The 26501-nt window shown below is 42.1% G+C and overlaps 1 protein-coding gene across 2 annotated transcripts; it reads right to left on the reverse strand.

Moving 5' to 3' along the window:
- Positions 1-769: 769 nt before the first annotated feature.
- Positions 770-26369, reverse strand: HECA (HECA ribonucleoprotein granule regulator). Of its 2 annotated transcripts, XR_015283292.1 has the most exons (5): positions 26123-26369; positions 11030-12070; positions 7754-7908; positions 2863-5113; positions 770-2766 (listed from the first exon to the last, which is right to left on the reverse strand). XR_015283292.1 is itself a non-coding variant. In XM_086877373.1 (4 exons), exons 1-4 carry the CDS (start codon positions 26352-26354, stop codon positions 4949-4951), a joined length of 1593 nt encoding a protein of 530 aa, XP_086733499.1. In that variant the 5' UTR covers positions 26355-26369; the 3' UTR covers positions 770-4948. The 2 variants fall into 2 exon arrangements, 1 of the variants encoding a protein (XP_086733499.1); XM_086877373.1 differs by having other exon boundaries at positions 770-5113.
- Between the last annotated feature and the right edge of the window lie 132 nt (positions 26370-26501).

The raw sequence follows: 26501 nt of genomic DNA on the forward strand, positions 1-26501 counted from the left end.
TTAAACCTGCACTGCTACAGTGGGCTTTTTAGATAGTGTTTCCAAATCTCCAAATTCCACTTTATGCCTCCTGAACTGTGGCACTCCTTCACTGCCAGCAGTGTTTGCTCCAACCTTTGTTATGTCCAGATGACCTTGATCATTTGCACCCTTCCTGAATTTCTCTGTGTAATATATAAAGGCTGAAAAATCATGCTATAAGCATATGGAGAAAGGTTTACTAAAATGGATGATTTCATGATTACTTAAACTGCTGAAAAACCTTAGACAGGAAGCAAACATTTGCAGCCGGGTTTCAGAGATGAAGTGTTCTGTCATAATGTGGGAAATGCTTTTATCCTAGGTGCTACCCTGTTGTGTTCTCCCCTCCAGAAGCTCTTCTGATTTTTCACAGGCATCAGAGGGTACATTTCCATTAACAGTCTCCACCAGAAGTGAAGGATTCAGCACTCTGTCCTCCACTCAGCCCCACAGGCAGCAGCTGGCACAGCAGACTGGCATTCCTGAAACTGCTCCTGCGGGACCGACTGCGCTACAGAAGGAGCAATTCTGACGTCAACAAAGTGAACAGGACTTCAGATTGGCAAGGTGACACATCACACACACCCCACCATCACCCCTGTAGCACAACAAACACAGCTTCATTTTAACTGACACCAAGAACCTGGCTTTACTCTGCCCTTCAAACTTAAGGCAACTGGAGTAATTCTGTAAAGAGCAGGTGTAAGAAACTACTCCAGAGAACGGGGAAAGAAGAACCCACACCATGAGCTGTCTGGTATTTATTACTTTTTAATACAGAGAACTCACAACAAAATATTCTCTAACAACACACGTAAATGATATCATAACCAATTATTTTAATTTCATCAACATTCATTCGCTATGTACATATTCTTCCATCTGCAAAAGTGCAATCCAAGAATGTCTCAACAAGAAACCTTTATGGACAAGTATATTTTTAAGGGGTTTTCTCACCAGTGGCCTTACAACATGTTTGTCCTTGGTTACTTGGTACAGCAAAATGAGGAATACATGGGAGGGGGAAAAAAAAGGAAAAAATAAAAATATTAGGGTAGATGCCTCCCTTGTAGGAATATTCCTTATTTTTCCAATTAAACTCATTATGAATACACTGCTCATTACTGGAGATTTTAATGTAAATAGACTATAGGATAGTCTGTGGTCTGGCTATAAAAAACTGTAGTTTCAATGACTCTGCAGCATTAGACAGAACAACAATTTCAGGCTGTCCACGTTGGTAGATGTCAAATTACACATCAGCATGTAAAAGATGTCAATTTTGTTAGTTATGGTTATCAAAATTTATTTATAGACATCTTACTGATGGATGAAATCAGTTTTACACATCCAAAATATGAAGTCTACCTAAATGCAAGCCTCTCCTATAGAAAGGAGAGTTAACTACTGGAAAGAAAAGCATTTGCACATGCAACTCCTATTATTATCACAAGGAGTATCGTGCACTTAAGAAGAGTAGAATGAACCTCCAAATCCAGAGGACTACATTCTCATTTACAAAACATATTTCAGGCAAATTTAACCTGATCATGGGCCATCTTAAAAAGAACACACAGCATCAGAAAAATGAAAGGTAATGAAGAATCAACTAGCCAAATAAGCAAAGCAAGCAGCTCCCTAGCTAGGGAGGCAATTTCCCTTATGATGCATTTGTAAGCTCATAACTACTTCCAGTGCTTGTCAAGACAGAAAGCAGAACAACTGTGGTCTAGTTTAACCTCCAAAGTAGCCATAAGGTCCCAAAGAAGTTGCATTTGTGCTTCTACTTCTGCAAAGCCCAGGAAACTCTCCTGGCCAAAGGTGAGGGCTGACTGCTTCACTGGAATCTGCATGTTACAGAAAATCGTGCATTTTGCAGTAACCCAAGAGTAGCTTTCAGTACCAACAAAAAGCAGGGAAAGCCTCTACAAATTTGGGATAATTTACTTTGGAGTCAAAGTTCAGAAGAATCTTTCTGTAGCTCAGCTGGTTTCCACTAAGGATCATTTTTACAGTGCTATGTGTGCTGCTAGCCTCCAGTTGAGAGATGTGTTTTACAAGAAAATAGGCATTTCCTCAAGCAGTAGATAAGACTCACTTAACAGCAGAATTAAAATGAAAAGCTGGCAAAGAACTAAACTGTTTTCTTAAATAGATTTGTATGTAATTCCTTGTCAGCGTTAAGACTTTAAATGTGCTTTCCCCTTCCCATTTTCTCAGTCTGCTTCATTCCTGGTTTTGACTTGGATGTATTATACAATCTCTCATACATTTGTTTTTAAAGCTGATCATATTCCCTTTATTCCATGTCTACTCATTTCTGATTGTCGCACATACAGGTCTAGAGAGGCATCCAAGAACTTAAAGGGCAGAATTATAAATTAGGCTACTCTAAGACGCAAGTGAACAAGTATCTAGGACAACTCCAGATCCCACTTCTCCCCTACCATGTGCATTGTACAGTGACACTTCCTCTCACCCCTGCACAAAAAAGTGGGCACACAAATGCCATGTATCCTATGTGGGAATAGACTCATGACGTGTGACTGGCACTCAAGCCCTAACCTACAGGAAGAGATGTAAGCTTTAATTGCTCTCTTTAATTGTTTAATTACAGGAGCTTTGTCTTTGCTGCATGATTTCAGGCCACTGCAACAGCTGCTGTTTCCTGTCTGGTCTGGTTCTCATGGTACTGCCAGGAAACACAACTCCAACCTTGTTAGCCACCCTAACTCCAGCAGGTTGCTCAACACACCATCACAGCTGAAGGGCTCATCCTTCTGAAGGAGTTAATCCAAATTATAATTTGATTGCTCTTCACAAGGGAAGTCTACACTGCACAGCTAATTAGGTTTTATCTGCTAGAAACCTTCTTCCTGCTCAGGTATGCCCAGGCCAGGTCCTGCTCCTATGGACAACGGGTGCAGTGCTGGTCCCACTGCAGCTGGGCCCGGTGTAACTTTGTGGTAGCCATGAAAGGACAGTGTTAGAAGTCTCTCAAAGTCTTTCCCATAATTCTCCCAGAAGAAGAAACAGGTTTTCCCAAAACTTGCAAAGGGGACAACGGCACAAAGCTCCAAGAACGTGCTCCAGACCCAAAACCAAGCCCAGGAAGTCACACAGAAGGAGAGGAGCAGCAGTGCTGAAGGCTACCACAGCCTGCTAACACGGCTGTTCAGACCAGCACTGGACCACATGAGCTGTGTGGCACCCAAGGACACTGCCACTCAAACTGTGCCAACATAAATGCTCTGTGCAGCCTGGGTATTCCTTGAAGGGTAGCTAATGCTAAAAGGAATTAATTCTGTAGTGAGGACAGCCAGGAAGTAAAACTCTGAACTTGGCATTTTTGTGCCCAAAGAAACATGGATCTTCAGCTTGAGTTTTATATGCACGATAATTTTTTTAATTCAGCAGAAAGTGTAATTCTCAGTCCAACACAGGAAAAAACACTGTTTTGGCTTCTGAATGTTTTGTTTTCTTTCCCAGGGTGGCAGACTATCAGGGCCATTTTCAAGACTGTGATTTCAACAGATACACTCTATAAGGATTCTAATTTGGAAAAACAAAAGACTTCAGAAGAAACAAAAAAGAATCCCACCATGTAAACAGAAACAAAACCCACACCTCTCCGGTGGACAAACACTTCTTGCTATCAAGAAAAGCATAAAAAAACAAATGTCCCTTAAATCTCAACTGATTTGAGAAACCAAGCAAAAGATTAATGACCTATTTTAAAAAATTTATTTAAGGAAGAGAGAAATGGGAGTCAAGAAACAACAACTGCAGAGTCTACATGGCCAAGCCCTCTGATACAAATTCACTGCTTAATGCAGTCTATTATGTACAGCACATAGGCATGTGGAAAGTAAATATGCTAAGTTTGCTTTCTTAAAACATCTCCTTGTTTTTAGATCCTGTACTGAACACAATTTTGAAAGAGGAAGGTGCAGCAATGAATTGTTTTAAAAAGTGATGACATGTTTTGTACTCAGTACCTCTCAGTTCACACAGGTCTGAGGGACCAGCTCCCACTTCATGGCTCTCCTTCCACACCAGGCACACAAGCCTGCAGCAGGCAGCAAGGCCTCTGTCCCACCAGGCACATACAATCCCATCCCCGCTCAGCTCAGCCAGTTCCTTCCCTTAAAAATGTCTGTGAAGAAACACCTTTAAATAATGTATTTTAAGATTTCCAGCTTGTTTTGGTATGAGCAGATGACCCAGCTGGGCACATGACAGCCCTGGTGGAAGCAGCACTATTGCCTGCACTGTAACTCAGTGAGGGCAATGCACATCAAACACACATGGCAGGAAGACAGGATGCCAAAAGAATTCACTCAAGATTGCATTTTCTGGCACACATTTACATTCACTTGTCATGATACCTTAGTTTGCTCCGGTCATGGGAAATCTGAAAGAAAGCCTGCTGAGGGGACTGGCAACACAGGGCCAGCTCCTGCACCCCTGGGAACCAATGCAAAAGGCTAAATGAATTCAACAGTAACAGATTTCTTTCCAAGGATTTCCCATTTCCACCAAGCTGGAGGAACAACCCTATGCAATTACCCATTTTCCAACAGGACATATTTCTCTGTCCTTTATGTCTCCCCACACCCTTCCTATAAACTGTATTACAACTATACAAAAAAATAAACCCAAATCATTTTTAGCTGAACTTTACCCCACACATGGGATATACTGAAAGGCCATTAAATTGGCTTGCCTCCAACCTTCACAGAGATCTTGTCAGGAGGATTCTGGTTTTAACAACATGTATATATACATATTAATATGTACACTGACAAAGAAGCTGCTCTTTCAGTTAGAAAAGAAATTAGATTTCATCACAGAATGAATCCTATAAAAAGATATGTAATAAAGTTGAAATACCCATAAAATAGCTATTACTAAAGCAAAGCTTTCGTCAATAAGCCTCCAAAACTTTAAATGAAGAAAATGGCTTCACGAAGTGGTAGTCTAGATTTCCACAGTGAGGACACTGCTGGACGTTGCTGTATTCAGAGAAATACTGCATGCCAATCCGCACGTCTATTACTGGCTTCCCACAGTGCTTACAGTTCAGTCGAGCCTGTAAAAAACAAAGAAACAAACAAAAAAGACTTTTTGAAATAAGCACACTCCCCTCAGCTTCTCACCTCTGGAAAAGAAGGTGCCAGAGGCAGCCCCCTGTCCTCCTCAGCAGGAGAAGGGGTCAGTCAGGACTGTCAGTAATGGCATGTGCTGGTAAGGACATTCCTCACCTGCACTGGGAACGCACAGGCACACACCATGCCTTTCACACTGAAGACCACCACCAAATTCTGGGGAGTGGGTCACCTCCCACTCTGACTGATGGGAGGTAGAGAATATCAAGGTTTTATTTTGTGCTGCGTAAACTCTGAATCAGTTCCTCAAGTCCCAGCACAAGAAGCAGTGTCTCAATAAATCATTAATGAAGCATCAAAGCAAAGAGAGAAATTTCATGTTTGTGTCATGCAATTCAACCACTTAGGTTGACGTTTGAACATCATCTGTCTATGAAATACACCAGCATTTTAATCTTTTGGCTTAACAAACGTAAAACTTGATCTGCTTTATCAGCACAACATGGCATTATGTCACTTTAAGTATCTATTTAAACATTTATAGTACATATCAGGTTACACAAACTAAACATCAACACAAAAACTATTCTACAAAATCCAGCTGAGAAAGAAGCAACATCAACTGGGTGGATATGAGAAATAATTCAAGGTCATAGGTGAGGAAGGACAGAGCTATTAATATTCAGCTGTTACAAAAAGGTGAGACTTCAGAAGAAATCTAGCTGAGAAACACAGCCCATCTGATACAAAGAAAGCAACAGGCAGCATGAAAGCTCAGCAAGCCCTTTGGAATACTCAAGAGAAGCAGAAAGGATTTGACACTGTGAAGAAGTTAAAGAGTAAAGGTGACAAATGAGCAGTGAGGGCCTGAGCTGCACCGTAGTTTAACCTCACAGCCCAGTACACTAATGAAAGCTTCAGCCCTCCACTGAAAAGAACAAAAAGTATTGTCTAGGCTGTCTTGATTTAAGCGATTTTCCTGAATGAGGAGAGGAGGAAATTATTAAAGTACTATCCCTGTTGAGACCAGACTCAAAAAGAAACAAATCAACAGCTTCATTACTATTTTTCTATATTTTCTGCTCTGCTTGAAAAGCAAAAATTTTAAGAAATACAATCTACTAGGTTATGAATTTTTATGTAATTCTTAACCAAACAGTTTTCTCCTTTACTACTGTCCAGAGCATCAGCTAAGAGTTAGTAATCTGACAATGGCTGCAGTTCATTATTCTACGTGCAGATTTGTGATGTAGAACTAAATATTTTGAAGTAAGGCATGAAATTACTCAAAATAAATCCAGAAAGGCAATTTGGAATTACATTATGTATCATATTTAAATGTCACTTTTCTGTATGCACAGAACCATCTGTAGCAATCATGGTGAAACAATAATGCTTATTATCTGGCAATCACAGTCATTGCAGCTAATGCTTTTATAGTCAGTTCTTATACCATGTACTGTCACACTGTCCATTAATCATGTAATTAAGGCTCTTGTATAATGAGCTCTTAAATCTTTTCTTGTACATTCAACAGAAACAATTCAGATTTAAAGCTGCTGACTTTTACAAAGGTAGAAAGTCAGTATCAGTGCTTTCTTTACCTTTAAAAGTTTCTATTTTTAAAAAAAGTTACAACCTCAAGAGAAATTAAATTTGGAGGTAATATAGCCTGTAGTTATAATTGCTACCAATGTCACCTTAACCAGCAGCAGCAATACCACATGCCTTCTGAGCAACACATTTTGGTAAATACGTTAAATTTAAGCCGTCATTTTGCATACTGACAAAATGGTATTTCAGATGGCTTTAAAGTATGCACATTACCATAAAGGGATCCCAACTTGAATGGGTGCATCTCTGCAAGGCTCCTGTCCTAACCTACAACCACCACCTGTGTGTCCAAGCATCTCGAGCAGAGCACTGAATCATTCCCAGACAGATGTTTTTTTCACAGCTGTCTACCCCTACCTGCACAGCAGAAGTGCTCTGTCCACCACATGCACAATTAATTCCCTGGAATGCAAACAGTCCTGCTGTCTCAGGCACACATCTACTCTGGAGTAGCCCCAGGCACTGGATCTTCCTCTCTCAAGGCGTTGATTAGGTGAGAATTTAATGATGTTGCTTCAGGCTGTGGTGGGTACCATCACCAGGGTCAGCCACAACGAAGATTAAGGAAAGCTGAGTAATCACCAAGCACAAAGACACTCTGAACCTTTCTGTTCCCTTGCTGCTTTCTTGCTACAATTATGATAAAAGACAATTTATGAACTGAAAACTCTGGAAACATGAAACATCTGCTGAAAATGTGGAACTATACCTGACACTCGTGATGCTAGTGATGAAGCATAAGATTTAATTACCAATGCATTTAAATGGAGCTGTATTTAAAAAGCTAAGTGTATTAACCACTGACCCTTGCAATGACTTTAGTCTACTTAAAGGCCATTGCACCTCTTAAGACGAAGGGAGAGAACCATCAGACCTCCTGTATTGCACTCATAAGGTACAGACTGGAAAAGAAGGATGGAAGGAGGAAAGGGAGAAGAGATACACAGCCTTGACTTTATCTGATCAGTTGGAATTTCACCTCGTGAGTCTTACTTATGTATGGTACTAACCTGACAACAGGGAGATGCTGCCAGAATATCGTAGGTATACATAGTTCCCAGCTGATGCCAGCTTCCATCCCACCGGGACTTGCACTTAATGCAGATAATTTTGTGAACCCCTTCTAAGCAGTCTACACAAACAGCATAGAGGTGCATAAGCCTTCCTGTGGACAGAAAAGACACATCTTAAGGAGACAGAAAGAGAAGATTAAAACAGACATTTTCTGAAATGTGGTATCTGACCTTTAGTGATACAAATCACATCTTTTTTTTTTTCTTTATAAAGAGTGAATGATAAAGTACTTCTCTATAGGAAATACACAAGGCTTGACTGAAGCTATGCAGAACTCAGGAATTAGTCATCACCCTGCCCACTCTCCCTTACATCACTTGCTGATAGGTCTTAGCAAAATATTTTATAAAAGGAGTTGCTAAACCTCCAAGAAGAGATGCCAGGTTAAGCTGTAAGATCATCTGCTGTGTTTCCAAAACCAGAACACTGCCCTAGCTTCATCCCCACCTAACATAAGAAGTGGAGAAGTGCTGAAGCTTATTAGCAAACTTGGTACAGATTCGTTTAACAACTTCCCCATATCTTCCAGCAAAAAGGGAACCAACGACCTAATATTCCCCACAGAAAAAATGCAACAGTCTGAAGAGCAAATTATTTTCATGTACTTTCTTCTGACTGTTCATTAACAACAAGTATATTTACATTATATATTGCACATACAAAGACTTTAACATGGCATTCAGAACTATGACTACATTGAGCTCTATCACAACCTTGGGCTCTGTATGCACAATGACTTTCAAAACCTGAGTAACATTTACTTCTATAAAAAACAAGTGGCTCAGACTTGAAAATCAAATATTTTCATTACATACATGTGATTAAACTAACCAATGCAAAATCTGAGACCAACTTTCACCAAAAAACAAAATTCCTACATAAATTATAAAGATCTGGAAACTAGATTATGCCTGACTCATAGTGACTAAATTGATTTGCAATTTAATAGTTGGCTATTAGAAGTGGCCTGACAACGAGTACAAATCCTGTAACGTACCAGATTTTGCACTGCTATGTAAGACAGGGTTAAGCAGTAGTGAAATTACAGATCAGCAACAAAGCAGGACTGTGTCTAACATGTGTTCACCTTGGATTGCAATTTGTGCTCTTTAGCATCAAAGCACTGAACACATCACAAACTGTAATTCAACAGACACACATCTTGTAACTCTTCTACAAAAAATGGGAACAAAATATTAGTAATTTATGGTTAGTCTATACCAGACACTTCCAAAATTAACAGTCTGTGTTTTTACTTGTTTTGGTTTTTAAGCCAACTATTTTAGAAAAACAAGAAAAATAGACTCATCTTAAACTACTCATACAAAATGCACTTGCTAGTGTGAGCTGGTAAAAATTGACTTATTCTACACTGGCATGTTCAGCTTTATAAAACATGATGGGATGAAACTAAAGTGCATATAATATACACATAACACATATCATTAACTTTGTTCCTAATAATATAATAAACTCCGTTCCTAAAGGGAACACTTGAGATTGGTGACGTTCAAACAACTCTATGCACAGCAGTTGTGTTGAGCAGGAGGATAAATAACTTTCCCCATCTGAAGTTCTGCACCGTTTCTGCAATTTAAAATAGTACATTCCCCCACCACGTAATTTTCAGGATATTTTTTGTATAGGAAATGAGGCACCTGGTATCTTAAACATGTCTGAAGTGACTTTCTGTACTGAAAAGAAAGTAACAGCCTGGAATAGTACCTTACAGCTTAATTTCATTTCAAAGAGTACTTCTGGTAATAAACCGTTTTACCCAGGACAAGGAGGCAAAAATTTTAACAATTAATTAGTCACAGCAACTTGTCTGAACAAGTTTTTCAGATATATCATCCAACAGTTAAGAAATAATTAAGGTAAAAAAATATAATTTCACAGTTTCATTCTTAGAGGCAAATGTTAACAAACAATGAGTTTCACTATTACTAAACCAGCTTTTTGTACTGATAAAATCACAAGCACATTGTGCGACTCCCCACCAAAGCAAATAAGCATAGTTATCTCACATACATATACTCTATTTATCCTGGAACTTTTTGGGCTTGTATATTTGCCTATCCTTTTTTCTCTTTAAAGTACATTAGGCAAGACAGAAACAATAATGTTAGCATGAATACAGTTTAGTGGCTTAGTGCACAGTGATTTAAAGAAAGAAAAAAAATAAAACACAAAGTTTACTGAGCAAAGATATGTTACATAACACGTATTATGACCATGCATGGGATACAATGTATTTTATTGAAAGGTGAGAAACTTTAATGTTAAAATACTTCTGGTTAATGCCTTACCAACACATGTTTCAACATACAATTCTATGCTTTTGACCACCAGACTAGGAATACCTTATCTGACTTATTTTAGCCATGCTGGCTGCCAGCAGGCTGTAGCACAGGCACATCTAGCCATGTACCACCCTGATCACTTAAGTCTGGGCCACAGCTTTCAGGAAGAGCTAAGGCTCACACTGGCCCACACTCATCTGTTCCTCTAGGAGGAAAAAAGAAACACATGCTGTGGTCTCAACTCATCTGAGACCGAGGACATTATCAAGACATAGGTCAAGCACGTCCAAGTTTGGAAATAAGTCTAATACCTTCACTAATACACTACTACAATTTTAACACACCATATTAAAAGCTTACTCATATTAAAAGCATCCAACCCTTCCAGGCCTGCGTTAACACAGGCCAGACTACAGCCTTTTCCATGTTTACGAAATAGTACCTCGCTACAAAACAAAACTGATACTCTCTAGTCTGAAAGCAGATGAGAGGTACCTCACTCTCACCAGTGGTACAAACACAATTTTCACCCAGGCTGCAGCAAAGCATGCTTAAATTGAAAAGGTTGCTTAAAAGGTTGATGCATGCTCTCAAGAGATAAATGAGCAAGCATATGCTCCAGAACAGATTGGCTGGAAAATCTTCTCACGGTCTACCTAGAAATCAGATCAGAACTTGTTTAGTTGTAAGCCCAAACACAAGCCATGGATCTTTCTATACGGCATCTTTTTGTAATTCCTTCTAAGTGTTTCAATCTGATCCACGTGAGTATTTTGGACATTACTTCAGGCTTTACAGAACTGCTTAAAAATGCAGAATCGGGATGAAAATCTGTAATGGCAGGGACAGGGCACAGAAGGCAGTTCCATCATTTAATGAAACCTAGCATGACTGACAGACAACCTGTACCTTGAAGGTGACAGGGAACATCATATTCAATCTCATCATGTCTCGATGGGCTAAGGAACAGGGTCCCATCCACCAGCGGAAACTGTTCAAACACTGGCAGCGCCCTGTGGCACAGAGCACAGTTTACAACGTTCCTGTGGCTGGCACTGAGAGCAGCAAGGATGAACTTCCGAAGGTCCTCCCCTTGGCCCACCTGGGCATCGTCTTCCATCCGCACGTGGAAAGTATTCAATTTATGCCTGGGGATGTGAGTGAGCAGCTCAGATAGATCGAGCCTTCTCAGAAACTGCACGGGGGTATCGAAGTGTCCTGATCTATGTGCTTGCAAGCCAGCTGCCCCGTAATCAAAATGTGCATTCCTGAACATGCCCCCACCAGCCATGTTCTTCTTGTGGGGCTCCAGGTGAATGGCATTCTTCAAAAACTCTCCCAGGTATCGGGAGGAACGAGGGCCGCTGAAATGCGTGGGGGCGAGGATAGAGTAGCCGGTGGGCGGGGACTGGCCGGGAGAGACACAAGGCGAGCGAACGGCGTAGCTGCCGCCCATGACGCCCTTCTCCTGGGAATTCTGCCTGTCCATAGAGTGCCTCCGCTGGAGGTCATTACTCAAGCCTTTCTGCGGCTTGTTGGCCGGCCTGCCTTTTTTGGCCTCCTCTGCTGAATCTGTCATGGACCTTCCTGTACTCTTCTCCAACACTGATTTCTTCTTCTTGTCATCCTGCATTCGCTTCACCTGGTACCAGTCCGTGTCCTTCTTCAAATGACCCTGCCCACACCGACAAGAGCAAAACCGAAAAGCCAGGTCATATCCCTTCTTGGTCCACATGTTTTGGCGACACTGCTTTTCGTTCCAGCTCCTGGCTCTGCCAATGCAATTGAACTGGACAAGGATGCTGCTTTCCCACTCGTAGAAGCACTGAAGGTGCATCCAAGTGCTGTAGGGGCAGTGCTCGTTGTTGCATATAACCTTCTGGTAGTCATCCTTCTCCAGGTCCACCGGCCTTCCAAAGCTACAGATCAGTGGAGTAGCACAAGGGGCTTCTGTGGAAGGTAGAACAGATACATTAATAACTTAATGGCCTCTTTATTGCAGTACTTTCTTTAAACACTGTGACAAACACACGCAAGGTCTTACTAAAAACCTGGTTTACTAAAGAGCCACAAGCACTACCTCTGGGTCAGTGCAAAAAGCAGTATTTGCCAAAAAGAGATAAGAATGTGAAAGGAGATAAGGAAATGCACAAATAAAGAAACAAAATGACACTACTATCTGTTTAATATTCAAAACAAAACCACCTCAGAAGCATTAGCCCTCCTCAAGCATTTGTGGATACCATGGCAAGGCCTTAAGAAGCAAGGAGAAAGCGCTGGGAATGTTTCTGGAGGGCTGCTTTGAAGCCTGAGAGGCAACATGGGGAGAACTCACAAAGATGTCTGTTTGAAAAACAAGAAAGCAATACAAGTAAGCAAGTAAGCCCAGCTTCACAATCATGGGGAGAGGCAGGAATTGATCTTTGAGACTGAACAAGAGACAACAGCTAGGGAAGAGAAGGAGGAAGCAGAGAATTTTGAAAAGCAAGACAAAGAGTTTACATTCCTAGTACAAAAAGGAGGGCCTTCATTACATTGCTTAGGCAAATACAGACTATATCACCACCACTGACCTTCTGGATAGCTACATTTCATAAACCAAACAGTTCTGCAGCATAGACAGGTGAAAAAATCCAAATGCAACATGGTATTTTATCAGCAAAGTAGCAGCTTTGCTGTATCTTTGAGAGAACAGTTTCCTTCAATTATCTCACAGCAACAATATCAGCTTCTACACAAAAAAATGCTCTACAATAGAATGGTCTGAATTTATGAACCCGTGACATTTCCCAGTTCCTCACCAAAGTACCACAGACTACGTATAACTCCCATTGCTGGCTGCTCTGTTGCAGCTGGGAGACTCAAAAGGGATCAGAAAATTTCTACTGGAGTTTAAGTACGTAAAAGCAAGAACTTTTTAAATGCTGTAGCGGGTTTCCCCCCACCACAGACGCTTACTCAAGTATTAAAAATATTTCTCTGTATTTCTGTCTTCCTAATTCTTCCACTTCATCAGAAAGTACTGCTCCAACAGGGCTGTCAGGCTGCCTTTTAACCTCTGTATGGCTGCTTTCAAATATTAACAGGCTTCTTCAGGGTCTTCTGTGTTCAAGTGCTGCTCGCCCTATTTAAAACACAGCAATCAGCTTCCTGAAGTTCCCCTGAAGTCTAAGCCAGAGCCCCAAGACCTATGGCAGAGGTGCACAGAGCCTTGAGGAGAGAGACTGCCATGACTGAAGATTTTTTCCCTTAGGACTTTAAATTACTATCTGATGAACAGGCAAAAAAAAGCCACTCTGTTGTACTGTTTTCAATCCCATTCTTATCACTTCTTGCACAAATAACACAAAATAATTTGCAGCCTAATTAGAGGTTTTATGCTGCTAGACGTATTTTGACCCAACTCTCAGTAAGAGACACACTATCCATCATCACGTGTCCTACAGCAGTAATGCACAAATCAGATGCTCTGCAATAACTGATCTTTGCCATACTAGTGCTCCTTTTCCCAGCAAGTTTTTGGAAAAGGCTATAAACAAACAAAATGTTCAAGGCTACCTTCAGTAAATTCAAGATTATTGTAGTTCTTAAAACTTGAACTTACACTGAAGAAAGACGCACAAATAACACAGAAAAACTTTCCTGAGCCAGCCCCTGGAAGATGCCACATCATTCACTTAACTTCTCTGTCCCTGTTTCTAATTCCAGAAGTGACACACTTGCAAGAGGAGTTCTTCTGCAATACCTTTCCTTCAGGGATTGGTCTATAAATTGAAGCAAAACACATTCCCCAAAGCTTTCCTTTAAAGAAGAAAAAGCCTATTTAATTTCAAAATATGGACTTTTCAGACATTAAAAACAAATTACCAAACTGGAGAGAACAGAGACAAGAGAGGCTTTCCCTAGAGACTCTTTGGAAGTTCTTTCTGTACGTGTGACATATATTTAGTAATTGGTCATCTCACGTCTCTGAAAACCTGCTAAGAATGTGCAAGTTTGGAGATGTCTTTGAGAAGTAACAATTTTATTGGCTACCAGTGACTAATTTTTCTCCACTCTTTTACTGTGTGTTATTAAGTATAATGTTGCTATTATTTACTATAATGTTGCTGGCCAAGAGCAGGAGTGATAACTTACCTGCTCTGAAACCAAATCTGTCAGTTTACCAGTTCAAAGAATTTTCCCACCCATTCTCCTAAACTTTGATTCATGTCATACTACCACAGCAAGCATCTCTGCAAATATTTTCTTCCTTGTCAGTCTTTCTTTCATCACATTTAAGGTCTGAAAGCAAAGTTCACAACTATAGCATCCTTATGCAATTGACCTCAGAGAAGCCAGTTAAACTGAACCCAAGAAAGGAAAACCGTCAGAAGTCATATGTGAGGCAAGGAACAGGAGGCACCAATATGAACAATTCTCACCTATGCATTTCCTTTATTCATCTATTTTGGCACACATTCCTTTCCACCACTGCAAGAAGGCAGCAAAAAAAGAACATGCCAAAAATCCACTTATGCTCTCACTGTGTTTCAGAGAGTAAATGTTCTAACAGTTGCAGGTATAATTATAGCTGACAGCTGAGAAAGTACTACACAGACAAGTCTAGAATTTAATACAGACACTATACTTGTTCATCCATACCAGCATAGTTAACTGACTTAAAAAGGAAAGTGTTTCCTTGATTAGCCTTTGAACACATTTTTGAGTTTGTAGGATCTCTAGCCCCCTGAGAAGTTTACAGACTCATCACTAAGTGAACAATAAATAAAATTAATAAAATAAGTGACTGAAGTACAAAAAACATCACCACAGCCCATGTACTCCACAGAATATGTCTGCAATTACTCAATTATGATCACGTACTGTGTATCAGAGGCTAAAATAAAGGCAACTTTCAACTGATTTTTTTTCCCCTTCTCCTAGTCAGTCAGTGGAAACACTGTGGAATGAGATCTTCTCCAGTTTCTCCTTAAGAACTTAGAGATGCCAGATTACCTTCCCACACAGCATAATTATGGGGAAGAAAAGGCAAAGCTGCAAGTTCTGGACAGTGATGTCTTCTTCAAGATTTAAGTTAATTAGATGATTACAAAGTTTTCACACATTCCCTCATCTGATTCTGCTTTCTATACAGCGTGAATTGGCTGGTCACATAATCACCACTGCAAAACCAGGTCTAGAGCAGGTGGAAGACAGCAACAGAAACAAAGCCTTCCATCATGCAAAAGATTCCAATGAACTTTTAAATGGTGGCACTGAGATTGCTTTGGAAAACATCATTGCTAAGAGAAGAAGCTGGTTTCTACTCCCCTCTTCTGGGGACTCATCTGACATTTCACTACTGTCGCTGTAGCTGCATAGGAAATGCTCCAGAAAACTAACAGGTCTCTCTGCCATGTTGCCATGCTCCACAGCACAGGTTATGCCATGCTAATCAAAGAGCCTGCTTTCACTGATACAGATTTGCTTTTGTCAAGTCTGCTGGTTTGCCTTGATTAAACTGCTGCAGTATTTCCACAACAGAAACTGAGAAGCCCAGCCTGGCTAATTTGTCTCAATAGAAAGTTCTACTGCTTTCTGTAGTTTTCCTGTATTTAAGAAAGCAGAAAATTACACTGCCTGAAAAGCACAGAAAAACCTCAAGCCAACATTTGGTTTTGCCACACATTTCAAATTCCAGCAGGTGTATCTGTACAAAATAGACTGTGAAGGACCGAACATCCCTTGCAGATTTCTCTGTACCCATGTCTCCTGCCAAACATAACCATGCCACATGCTCCTGCATAAAGAATAAATGAGAAACAGAAAACAGCAGGTTTTGTGCAATTTTCCCAGTTCATGTCAACAGATATGCCTTAGAAGCAAAAGAGACAGCGTTCAGGTAAGTATGGGAGCCACATTTCAGGTAATGTGAAGAGCTCCTCCCATTAATTCCCACCCTTAAAAGTGGTCTGAAACAGAGCACTTTTTTCACTATTACAAAACTTTAAAAATTCTTGTTATCAAGCCCTTAAACTTCCCATAATTAGAAACAAATTTTGAGATTTTCTTCAAAAAGTCAGAGCTAGAATCATTGACCTCATGTTTTATGATGACGGTGTTAACGATTACGGTCGAGAGAGATTATGATGGGAAGTAAATAGAAATTACACGGCCAAACTGCCCATCCACACCTATAGCCCCAAGCTGGTTTGTCATCTAAATATAATTTGCTTCCAAGTAGCTAACAGCTCAACAAGTTTCTGATTTCCAAAGCTATGAAATCCAACTGCAGGGAAAATGAAAGATTACATAGTATCAGAGCAACATCCATTCTCCCAGCAGCCCGTTTCAAAAGAATGCCAAAATAAAGATAAAAGAATTTCTGCTTAACTCTCAGTTTCAAGATGGGTTTCACAGCCTAAGAGAACAAAACATGACAGCATGCAGTTTTGTGTAGCAGAACAGCTTCAACGTAGGCTGTCAAGTTGCAACTACAAGCGCGTGCTGCTTCTTTCAAGACGCTATGTTTCCACATAAAAAAATAAATGTTTTCTCATATTCCTCTGTAGTGATTTGGAACAGTGATTTTGAAAATAGTTGGAAGGAGCAGTACATAAATGTCTTCCAAAACAGAAATAACATACAATATTCCAAACACACGTACATTTGTGCAAAGATAGCTCAATGTTTAAACAAGGTTGTTTCATGTTTGACAGAGCCACCATAAAATTAACTTTTCTTTCAAAAATGAGAATGACAGACGACTGCAAGGAAGCTGGATTGGTTTGTTTGGCTTTTTCTGATTTTCTCTGTTCAGGTTTATAAACATCCATAAAAGCCAGGAATAGGAACAGAAGCAGAACATCTGAGAAATACTTCTTTCAACAACAACAACAAAAAATCCTCCTACATGAATTGGTTCTACCTTTTAAATAAAAAAGAAAGGCAGTATGTGAAGACCATTCTTCCCATTTTATGACCCAAATGAAAGCAGCAGAACAACAGCTGCCTGAGGAACTTCCTTCTGGTGAAGTATATTAAGGAGAATGTTGTTTACTTCTGTTTATACACCCATCATAAAACCGAAGATGCACCCAGCAAGCCAAATGCAATGATTCCATGGCTTCAGTTTCGTGACTGCTCTCATTTGTTCCAAGTCCTCAATGCAGATGCCTAAAGCAAAATTCGCTCTTCCCCTGCTACGCTCCCACATTATCCATTGTGTTAAGCACCAGAGTTTTTCAGTCAGTGAACAGAAACAGATAATTATTTCCCATACTTGTTGGCATAGGTTTCAGCTCACTGCACAGATTTGCCATCTCTGGTAAAACTCAAGGGAGGTGTTAAACATGTGAGTCTGGGGGCAGAGGAAGAGGGAAGTGCGGTGGTGGCTGGATGAGACGGCCCTACTGTCATCTTAAAACAACTGTCAGGCAACAGTAGGTTGTGCTGGATCTGGAAAAAGAAATTATCTCCAAAAGAAGAGAAAGGTCTTGTCACTGGATTGGTTGCAAGACACTGACTATGGCTTGCTTTCGGTCTACTGTTACTCTCTTCATCTCTTCATCTATGCCAAGGACACGCTAGTTGCCAGCACATTACCTAGGCCAGAAGGGTTCCTGTGGGACATAAACCTTGCAAACCAACACTTTAACCTCTACTCTGCTTTCCCACAAACACTGCTCTCTTCACAACCTTACACAGCTAGGAACTGTTCGCTCTGCCAGCCTGAACCAGAGCTGAGTCATTCCTGGGGAAGGCCACTCCCTACCAACCATCTGCATGAATCTTCTGAATTTCCTCTGCCATCAGCATAGCTTTATTTTAATTGAAGTCACACAATACTAGTGTACTAATACTGTAATGTAGCTGTAGAAAATAAACCACCACAACAAAACAGACAGAAAGAGAAAGCTTGAATTAAGTGACTGATGTATTTGCTTTGTTGAACATTGCAATACAATCTAATTTTCCAAAGATTACCAAGATGTGACAAAATGGTACTGTCGTACTGATAAATGGTTAAATAGCACAAATAATATGGCAATACAGAAATGGTTGGTCACTTTTCTAAGAGCCTAAGTGCAGCAGAAGAATGTAATGAGAAAAAACGTTTCACAAATTGATCCAAGAGGCAGGCTTGGATCCTCAGTGCAGCAGCAACAACAAATGACAGCTGACAAACAGTAAAAGAAGTCTTTCAAAACAGCTCAGCTCGGGGCTTATACCGGTAACTCACTGATGATGACTGGTATCTCTTCAAAACTTCTTAAGCAATCTTTGCAGAATTATCAAGCTTCCAGGAGGATTCTCCAGGAGGGAAGGGAAAAAAACCAAGGCAGCAGTACCTGATAAGCCACTCAGGCTCTCTTCTGTGCCATGACTCCCTCACAGTCTTGGAAAGAGAAGGCAAGGCCAGCAGTCCGTTCTCAGTAAGCAACAGACGGACACACTGCCATCGCCATGAGGAGTTGTCTGGAGTCAGTCTGGCTGACAGCTTTGCATCCATTACACACCTACATAATGACACAGACAATCCAGAGCTCAATCCTGTCCCCAAGGACCATGCAGCTGCAGGCAACACCGACTCTCAGGAGTGATTTAAGGAGAGCAAAGCCTTAAGCAGCCCAGCTCCCTCATGCTTTACCCCATGTGCAAGATGTCACTAATTCTACTGAGTAGCAACATGAAGTGATTACCTTTCCCTAGAAAAGATTTCAGGTAATTTGGAGCTGCTAAACCCTGGTTCAGCTGAGAATTTAGGTGATGGGACTCCCAGAGGGCTCAGTAGCTGCTAGAAGCATCTCCGTGCACTTCACTTAACTTCACACTTGACCTCCAAGACAATCTCTTGACAATAAAACAAATAAATTTAAAAAACCACACCTAGCAACTTGACACAGGCAGGAAAACACCATAGAAATCATGAAGGCTTAACTCATACCTGCCACATTAACACCTTCTAACTAACAGCACAGTCTGAGCTAATGCCTGTTTATGAAATCAGCAACTAGCATGTGATACAGTTCTCTGCAGCTCTCATTCAACCACCCACACCCAGCTCAACCATCACCTCACCAAAGTAAGGCAGAAAATCAAGAGTGAAACTGTACAAACTAAGGAAGATAGGCACTCACATGTGCACAGCAATTCCGTAGCTTGTTTACACAGCCATCTGTGCTCCAAGCTGAACCTACTGCCTATGCTGCTGAAACCCAACATGAGAATTCATATGGTCCTGTAGAAATCACCATAATCTGTACAATCATCATCTAGCCAACTTAGCCAGTTTCTTTCCATTGAATATGTGTTGTCCAAATACAGAAAGCAATCATAAACAAAAGCTTTGGCTTTTGCTTGGGATGTACAAACCCTCTCTGTATAGGAGAAATCTTGCCCTAGCTTGTGCTGTAACACATGAATCCAACTGGAAATATCCCCACAGAACAGACCTAAGCCTCTACCTGTATCAGTACCAGGATAACTATGTAACCCAAATATTCCCAGGTGAACACTGAATTGGTTTAACCAGGTCAGAAGACAATTGGTTCTCTGTGCCATTAGCAATCATGCTCCAGCTAGGAAGACACCTCAGCATTGTGTGGATTTTTCTGATTGCTTCTATCACAGTGAATGCAGAGATTAATGACTATCTCAACACTGGAGACCTTAATGTGGACCTTAATGTGTTTTGAACACTGGCAGTTGCTTAGTCTGCACATGAATTGTTCCCGAAGAAAAGCACTTGCACCAATAAATCCTCTCACTTTAGCCTTCCAAGAGCTTTTAGTAACTTCAGCTGCTACAGAGAACTCACCTTGGTGCTTCAAGAAACAGTTATTCTAATAATAACTAAAGCAGACTCTACTGCACCTGCCCTAGCAAGTTTTCAGAGGCAAACTCCAACTCATGCTGGAAGTAGAGGTAACTGTGGCATGCACTAGATGCTCTAATGCCAAGCACAGATGTAAACACTGCAGGCTGGACTCACTCAGACTGAGAGCCAGCTAGCCACCGCACCCAGCCCAAAAGTACAAGAAGGCAAGAGAGAAAGGAAAGCAGGTTGAATCAAAAAGTACCAGCACCTTTTATATTTTCATATCTAAGGATATTTGTGTCATTGGTCTATCCCTCCCAAGTTTCAGGGCGACAAACCATACTTTACTTTCCATGCTAAAAGCTAGAGAAGGTGGTAGAAACTCAGTGGGAAACAGGAGTTGCAGTACCCAGCATCTCTTCAAGACAGCAGCTCCTGATGTGGAGCTGTTGGTTCCCACAGCCATCTCCCTCCCAATGCCATGCTGGCTCCCAGCCTTGTCATGTAGCAATCTCTGGCATCTGTGTGGCACACAGAGACCCCCATTGTACACTTCTCCCATTATGGGAGCACAGAGTGGAGATGGGCAGTGCCAGGCACACTCAATAGCCAGGCTCCAACAGAAGGTACCTCCTCTCCCAGCAGGAACAGCAGCAATATCCCTCTCAAGCCCTGGAAGGAACACTGACAGACTGAGAGAGACAGAGAGAAAGACATAAAGGTTGAAGTGAATGCTCTCAAGATAAATGTCACTAAAGTCTACCAGGAAATGCCAGTACTCCACTCAAAATCCCACAAGCTTTCAAAATGGAATTACCCACTCCAGTGACTAGATTACTGCTTCAAGAGGCCTCCTTGAAATTATTTGAATTTCTATCAAAACAGTTTAAAGAAAACCCATGCCCTAATAATCCTGTTATAATTTAGACACCTTGAAGATTAGCTGTAGCATTTTACTCTGAGCTGAATGCAAGCTTTTCCTCTGTTTTTTTCCCTCACACATCCTGCAGGAAGAAAAGCAGAGAAGGACGGATGTCTGCCAGCCATGACAGTACTTTAATATCAAAGGATGTCTCAATATGCAAGGATGTAAGCAAGGCTGAAGAAAACTTACAAATGTCTCCAAGGGCTAGAAATCATTTTGTCACTACTTGTTAGATCACTGGGAGTAAGATATGGGATGAGTACAGACAAAGCAAAGCAATCAGTTCAAAAACTGTATTTCCTTGTATGAAACAGAGCAAACATCAAGCCTAAACCTTACTCATGAAAGCACTACACTTGAGCAATAACTAATCACATGAATACAGAATGCTGTCAGGGCACTGATAACCATTTTGATAGCAAATAACTTTAAAAACCCCAAACTTAAATTGGTGTGGGCTCGCTTGCATGAAAGGATAATATTTGACTCAGTAACATCATGCACATTATTCCATTTGCAAAGATTTACAGAACATGAACTGCATTTGCTATCAAAGCATGTAATTGCATAGTTTTAAAAACCTTAAAACTAACATGAAAGTCCTTTTGAACCTAATTTGCATTGATAGAGACAGTGAAATTTGCATTCAGTTGATTTCTGCAGTTAGAAGAACACAATGGTATTGTCGGCAGAATGATTTCCCCTTAGTAAATTAATAGGTACTAAATTTTGTAGTCACTGCAACAGAATAGAAACTTAATTTTCCAGGTGGTCTCACTGATACCAATGGGACTCCCTCAGGCTAAATAATAAGAAGATGCCAATAATGAACATCACTAGAGTGCCAAACTGGAACTGGATATTATATGCAGCAGGGAACATTTGACAGCAAATATTAATCCAGGCTTAAATACTACAACAATTCATTGTCTGGAAGCACATTTTTAAATCAAACATTGCATTGATGAATTTTCTGTCCCTCTTTAACTATCCCACATCCAGGATATAAATTTTTTTTTTTTTTAGTAAATCATAATTGTTGGCCAGTCACAGCATTCAACACATGAGTCACTGCTGTGATAACTGACTTCCCTCTCCATACACTTCTCCTAAATTAAATTTTTTATTTGAAAGTAAATCAGTCTTAAAAATTTGTGAAACCCAGGTGAAGTGTTCAAAAGCACACAAATCTTAGCAGCTCCACCTGCCAACCCACCAATTCAGCAACTCTGCCACTTGTGCAGTTTAAGGGCTCACCCATGGCAGGGGGACAAAAAAAAAAAATCTTAAAAAAAAGTGGCCAGTACACCATAAGACAGTGATTTAGAGACAGTTATGAGCTATGCTGAGGGTTTTTTTAATGTTTTTTTGTTTAATTTGGCTGGCTTTAATGAATTCCATATTAAAGGGAAAAAGCATAGCTAAGGAGACATAGCTTTTACTTTTCTCTAGTCTTCTCACAGCACCAGTGCTGGAGAGAACAGAGTGACAACAACAAGGGGATGACAACAACAGCAAGTTGTTAAGATAGGGATGACCAACCCAAAGAAGAGGATTTGGCTCGACTAGACAATGAGATGAAGAATGGAAACAAGGCAAAGAAAATGGATAGAGTAATGAATATAAGGTCAGAAACAACTGTATGTGAAGACTAGAGTATGAGCTTAGAGGACAGAGAAATAAAACAACTGGAGCAGAGAGTCAAAGTGTCCAGCCTCAGCAAAGCAGAGACAGAATAGGAATTTGTTCCTCAGATTTAATAGTAAACCCCATGGATTTTTCTCTTCTGATGAAGGGGCAAAGTATCCACAAAACGTTATACTCATTTATGTCTGCAGATGAAGGTAACCAACTACTGCCATCAGGAACACTGTCATCAGTGGGCTAAGTGCAAAATCCCATGCATGGGACATGATTTTTTACATGATGACAGCTCAGATTTTAAGAAAAGTAACCCCGAAAACTAGCTACAAAATGAGAAAATTAAGTTATTTTTAGAAACATCATTCAATCACTCTTAAAACAGGTAATCTAAGAAATTAGGCTTTCTGTGATATCACATCTCCGTTTCCCTGTGCACTGTGATACTGTTAAACTGTTAAGTCTACCCACACCCCATAACCCCCTCTCCATGACCTGCGCATCACTTAGTGCAGGAAATGGATGCACTTTGGTCAAGAAAGATTATTAATCTATCATATGGTCTGATATGGAAGAGATAGGAATGGAGGACATAGCTAGAGAATGTGAACCCCCGTGATCATAGGCATGATCCCAATACCTGCCGAGAAATTAAGAGTGCAAGATGAGAAAAGCCAAAATGTCTGGTCAGTGGTTATGCTCGCTGCATTCCGGATTCTCCTGTGGGAGTCTAGAACCCTTAAAGCACAGTTTGAGCTCTGAACATGCAAAAATTGAAATACCACCAAAAAAACAAAAACAAATGCCCTCTTGGGGCAGGACAAAAGTCTACTGATATTGCTCAGTCACCATGCCAAAACTGGCTGATTGTTTAAAGTGAAAATTGTGTGCAAACTGAGGCAAAATTTATCAAAATGTAAAAGTGAACAAGAACTTTCCACAACAAAGGGATGCTGTAATGGCAGTTCCCAATCATATGGCACAGCTAGTCAGGGCTGCACAGAGAAGCCCAGAGGAAATTAAAAATTCTGTTTCATTATGCCACATAGATGAGGGGCAGAAACAATACATGGACCACACAATGAACTGTGAAGACTTAAAAAAACCCCATATCTGAATCATTATCTCTTCATGAGTGAAGCAGGGTCCTGATGTGACTGCATAATTAGACATCATACTGACATCATGATGCAAAGCCAAGGTCTGCACAGACACTTTCAACTGTTAAATCCGCAGCTTTCATCTCTGCATACTTCTGTCTTGTCACATTCATGAAAGAAAGCAGGTTATGTCATTATGATCATCCACTGCTTTTCCAGGGTACAGGTGGAGTAGGAGAGCGGTGATACCACAAATTACACACAAATTACACTAGAGCAGCACATGGTGACAATGCAGAAGAGAAGAGCGAGCCCGGGGTCTCACAGGACCAGTGAACCCAGGCAGCACAAGACACAGCATGCAGCTGCACAGTCCAAAAGCAGCACGGCTAGGAGCTACCCTGCAAACCAGCAGACTTAATCTACAACCCAGACAGTCTCCCACAAACAGTCAAGACTTGACTGTGCACAGCAGAACTCTATTAACCCCACCACTCACTGCAGCAGGCCACATCCTCCATAAACTGCTTAGTGAGCAAGCAACCCTCAAGAGCACAGCCTCTTACAAATGTCTGAAGGCTAGTAATGGGCTAGTTGCCTCCAGGGTTGTGGCTACACTACAGTGCTTCATTTCAGATTCATTGGGTTTGAGGACTTGAGGGAATCTGTTATCATTGTCTCATCTTTTCCCTGCACGTGAGCCAGATTCCCAATTCTGCAGCACAACCTGAACCAAAACTGTTGAAAGCTTTGCACGTACCAGAGAGAATACAATTTACAGACCTTACAGCTCAGGATTATCTGATGGGCAGTAGCCAGTGTAAAATAAAGCTAGCAACCACATCTACCCCTCCAGCCTTTATGATTATCTGAAAAGAAAGGCATGACACGATGCAATGATCCTGCCAAGGCAAAGATCAGGTGCGCTGACCAGGCACTGTACAGCAGATGTTGAAGCCAAGGCTGTTGTACCTCTGTTGTGAAGGGGCAAAAAGGGGGAAAGTGAGGGATTTGGTGATGATAGAGTCAAGGGATGTTTCTGACCACTAGAGTCATGTGGAAGCAGGGGAAGAGAGAATAAAGGAGTACCTCCGCTTGGATGTCAGAAAGGCAGCCTCAACCTGTGAGGAAGCCAGGCAGCACAGGGGAAGGATTTGTCAAGCACAGAGGACACACAGTCTCACAACAGAAAAAGACTGACAACTTGTCTCTGGCTAGCAAACTACCAGTGTTCACTGGCATCACCTCCTGTGGCATGTGCAGATGGAACACCGCCTCATCATCCACAGGCAATACAGCCACACCAGAAACGCACCACTACTGCCACTTGTGCCCGAGCAAAAAAAAAATAAATAAATTCAAAACATTGTTTCTCCCTGACCACAGAGAAGCCAACTGCAACGTGGATGTTGGAGATATTACATTACCATACTGAAGTCATGAGAAAAATACTCTAGCAATATTCTAACTCCTGTTAATCTCTTTTTTTTTTTTTTCCCTTGTTCACTCATCTAAAGCAAATAGTAAAGAAAAAATCCCTAAACAAACCCAAAAATGAAATTTTAATAATTCTCCATGATTCTCTGGGGACTCTTACAAAAACAGTCTGGCAAAGACCTTGTGAGCTAAAGTGATTCATAATTAATTGCTAATATTTCTAAGGAAAAGTTTCCAATAAATAGTACATGGGAATCAGACATCTTGAAAACCAAACCAAGACACTTGGAACTGCCCTTCTAACAGCAGTAGGCAAAACAGATACCACAAAACATAATACCTGTTGTAGCCACCCTCCCACTTTTTAAAAAGCATGGAGAGTAAAATGCTGAAATCCAGCTTGGGAGAGGAAAAAAGTGAAGAGCAGAGACTCTGCACCACAGTTTGTACATCTAGCAGCAGACCTAAGAGGTGGGGTTTTTTGGCTTAGTAAACCTGTAATAAAGTCTTTGCCTGCCTTTAGTTTTAGCCTGACACATCCTTTTGCAGCAAAACAAACATGAATAGCAATGCAAGTTTCCGCAAGACACCACCTCACCGAAACCGCTCCGAACCAAAACCCAACCCACCGACCAAAGGCAGCATAAAATGGTTGATGCGAAGCGAGCACGTTACCCTGCCAAACCCAACTGCTGTGCGACGGCAAACAAAACTGACCGAAAAGCAGGACTCCATTTTTAATCGCGACGGAATAAAGTGGGGATTTTTCAAGGGAGCTCCGATTCGGCCGCTTCCCGCCCGCCGGGGATGCGCTCTGCCCGCGGACCGCGCAGCCGGGTGCCCCGGGCTCCCGCCGCTCTCAGCACCGCCGCCGGGCGGGGACACCTCGCCGCGCAGCCCCCGCCCCGCCGGGCTTTTCGGGGAGATCCCTCCGGCGGCACCGCGCACGGCCCGGGCGACACCCGCCCGCCGCCCCGCCCGCGCATCCCCTCTCTCCGGGCGCGCCCCCGCCCCGCGGGTCCCCCCGCGCCGCCCCCCCGCTCTCCGCCGCCGCCTGCGCCACGGCGGGAGGCCGCGGGGCCCGGCCCGCCGCTCACCGCTCTTGACGTCTCCGGGCGCCGAGCCGCCCGCGGCCGCCGCGCCGCCCGCTCCGCCGCCCGCTCCGCCACCGCCGCCCGCGGCCGCCGCTCCGGCCCCGCCGCCACCCGCGGCGCCGCCACCCGCCGCTGCCGCGGCTCCGCCGCCCGCCGCCGCGCCGTTCTCCTGCTCGTCGCCGCTACTGTTGGCGCGCTTGTTCTTCTTGCCCTTGCCGCCCTTCTGGTTCGGCATGGCGGGCCCGGCCGCCGCCGCGGCGGGGCGGGCGGGCGGCGGCGGCTGCGGAAGGCGCCGCCGCCGCTACCTCCGGCTCATGGCGGGGCGGCGGCGGCCGCGCTGCGCTGCGCCGCGCCCGCGGTGGGCGGCGGGGCCCGGGGGGCC

This window comes from Cyanistes caeruleus, chromosome 2, assembly GCF_971803275.1.
Source record: "Cyanistes caeruleus chromosome 2, bCyaCae1.hap1.1, whole genome shotgun sequence".
In the NCBI taxonomy this organism is placed as follows: domain Eukaryota; kingdom Metazoa; phylum Chordata; class Aves; order Passeriformes; family Paridae; genus Cyanistes; species Cyanistes caeruleus.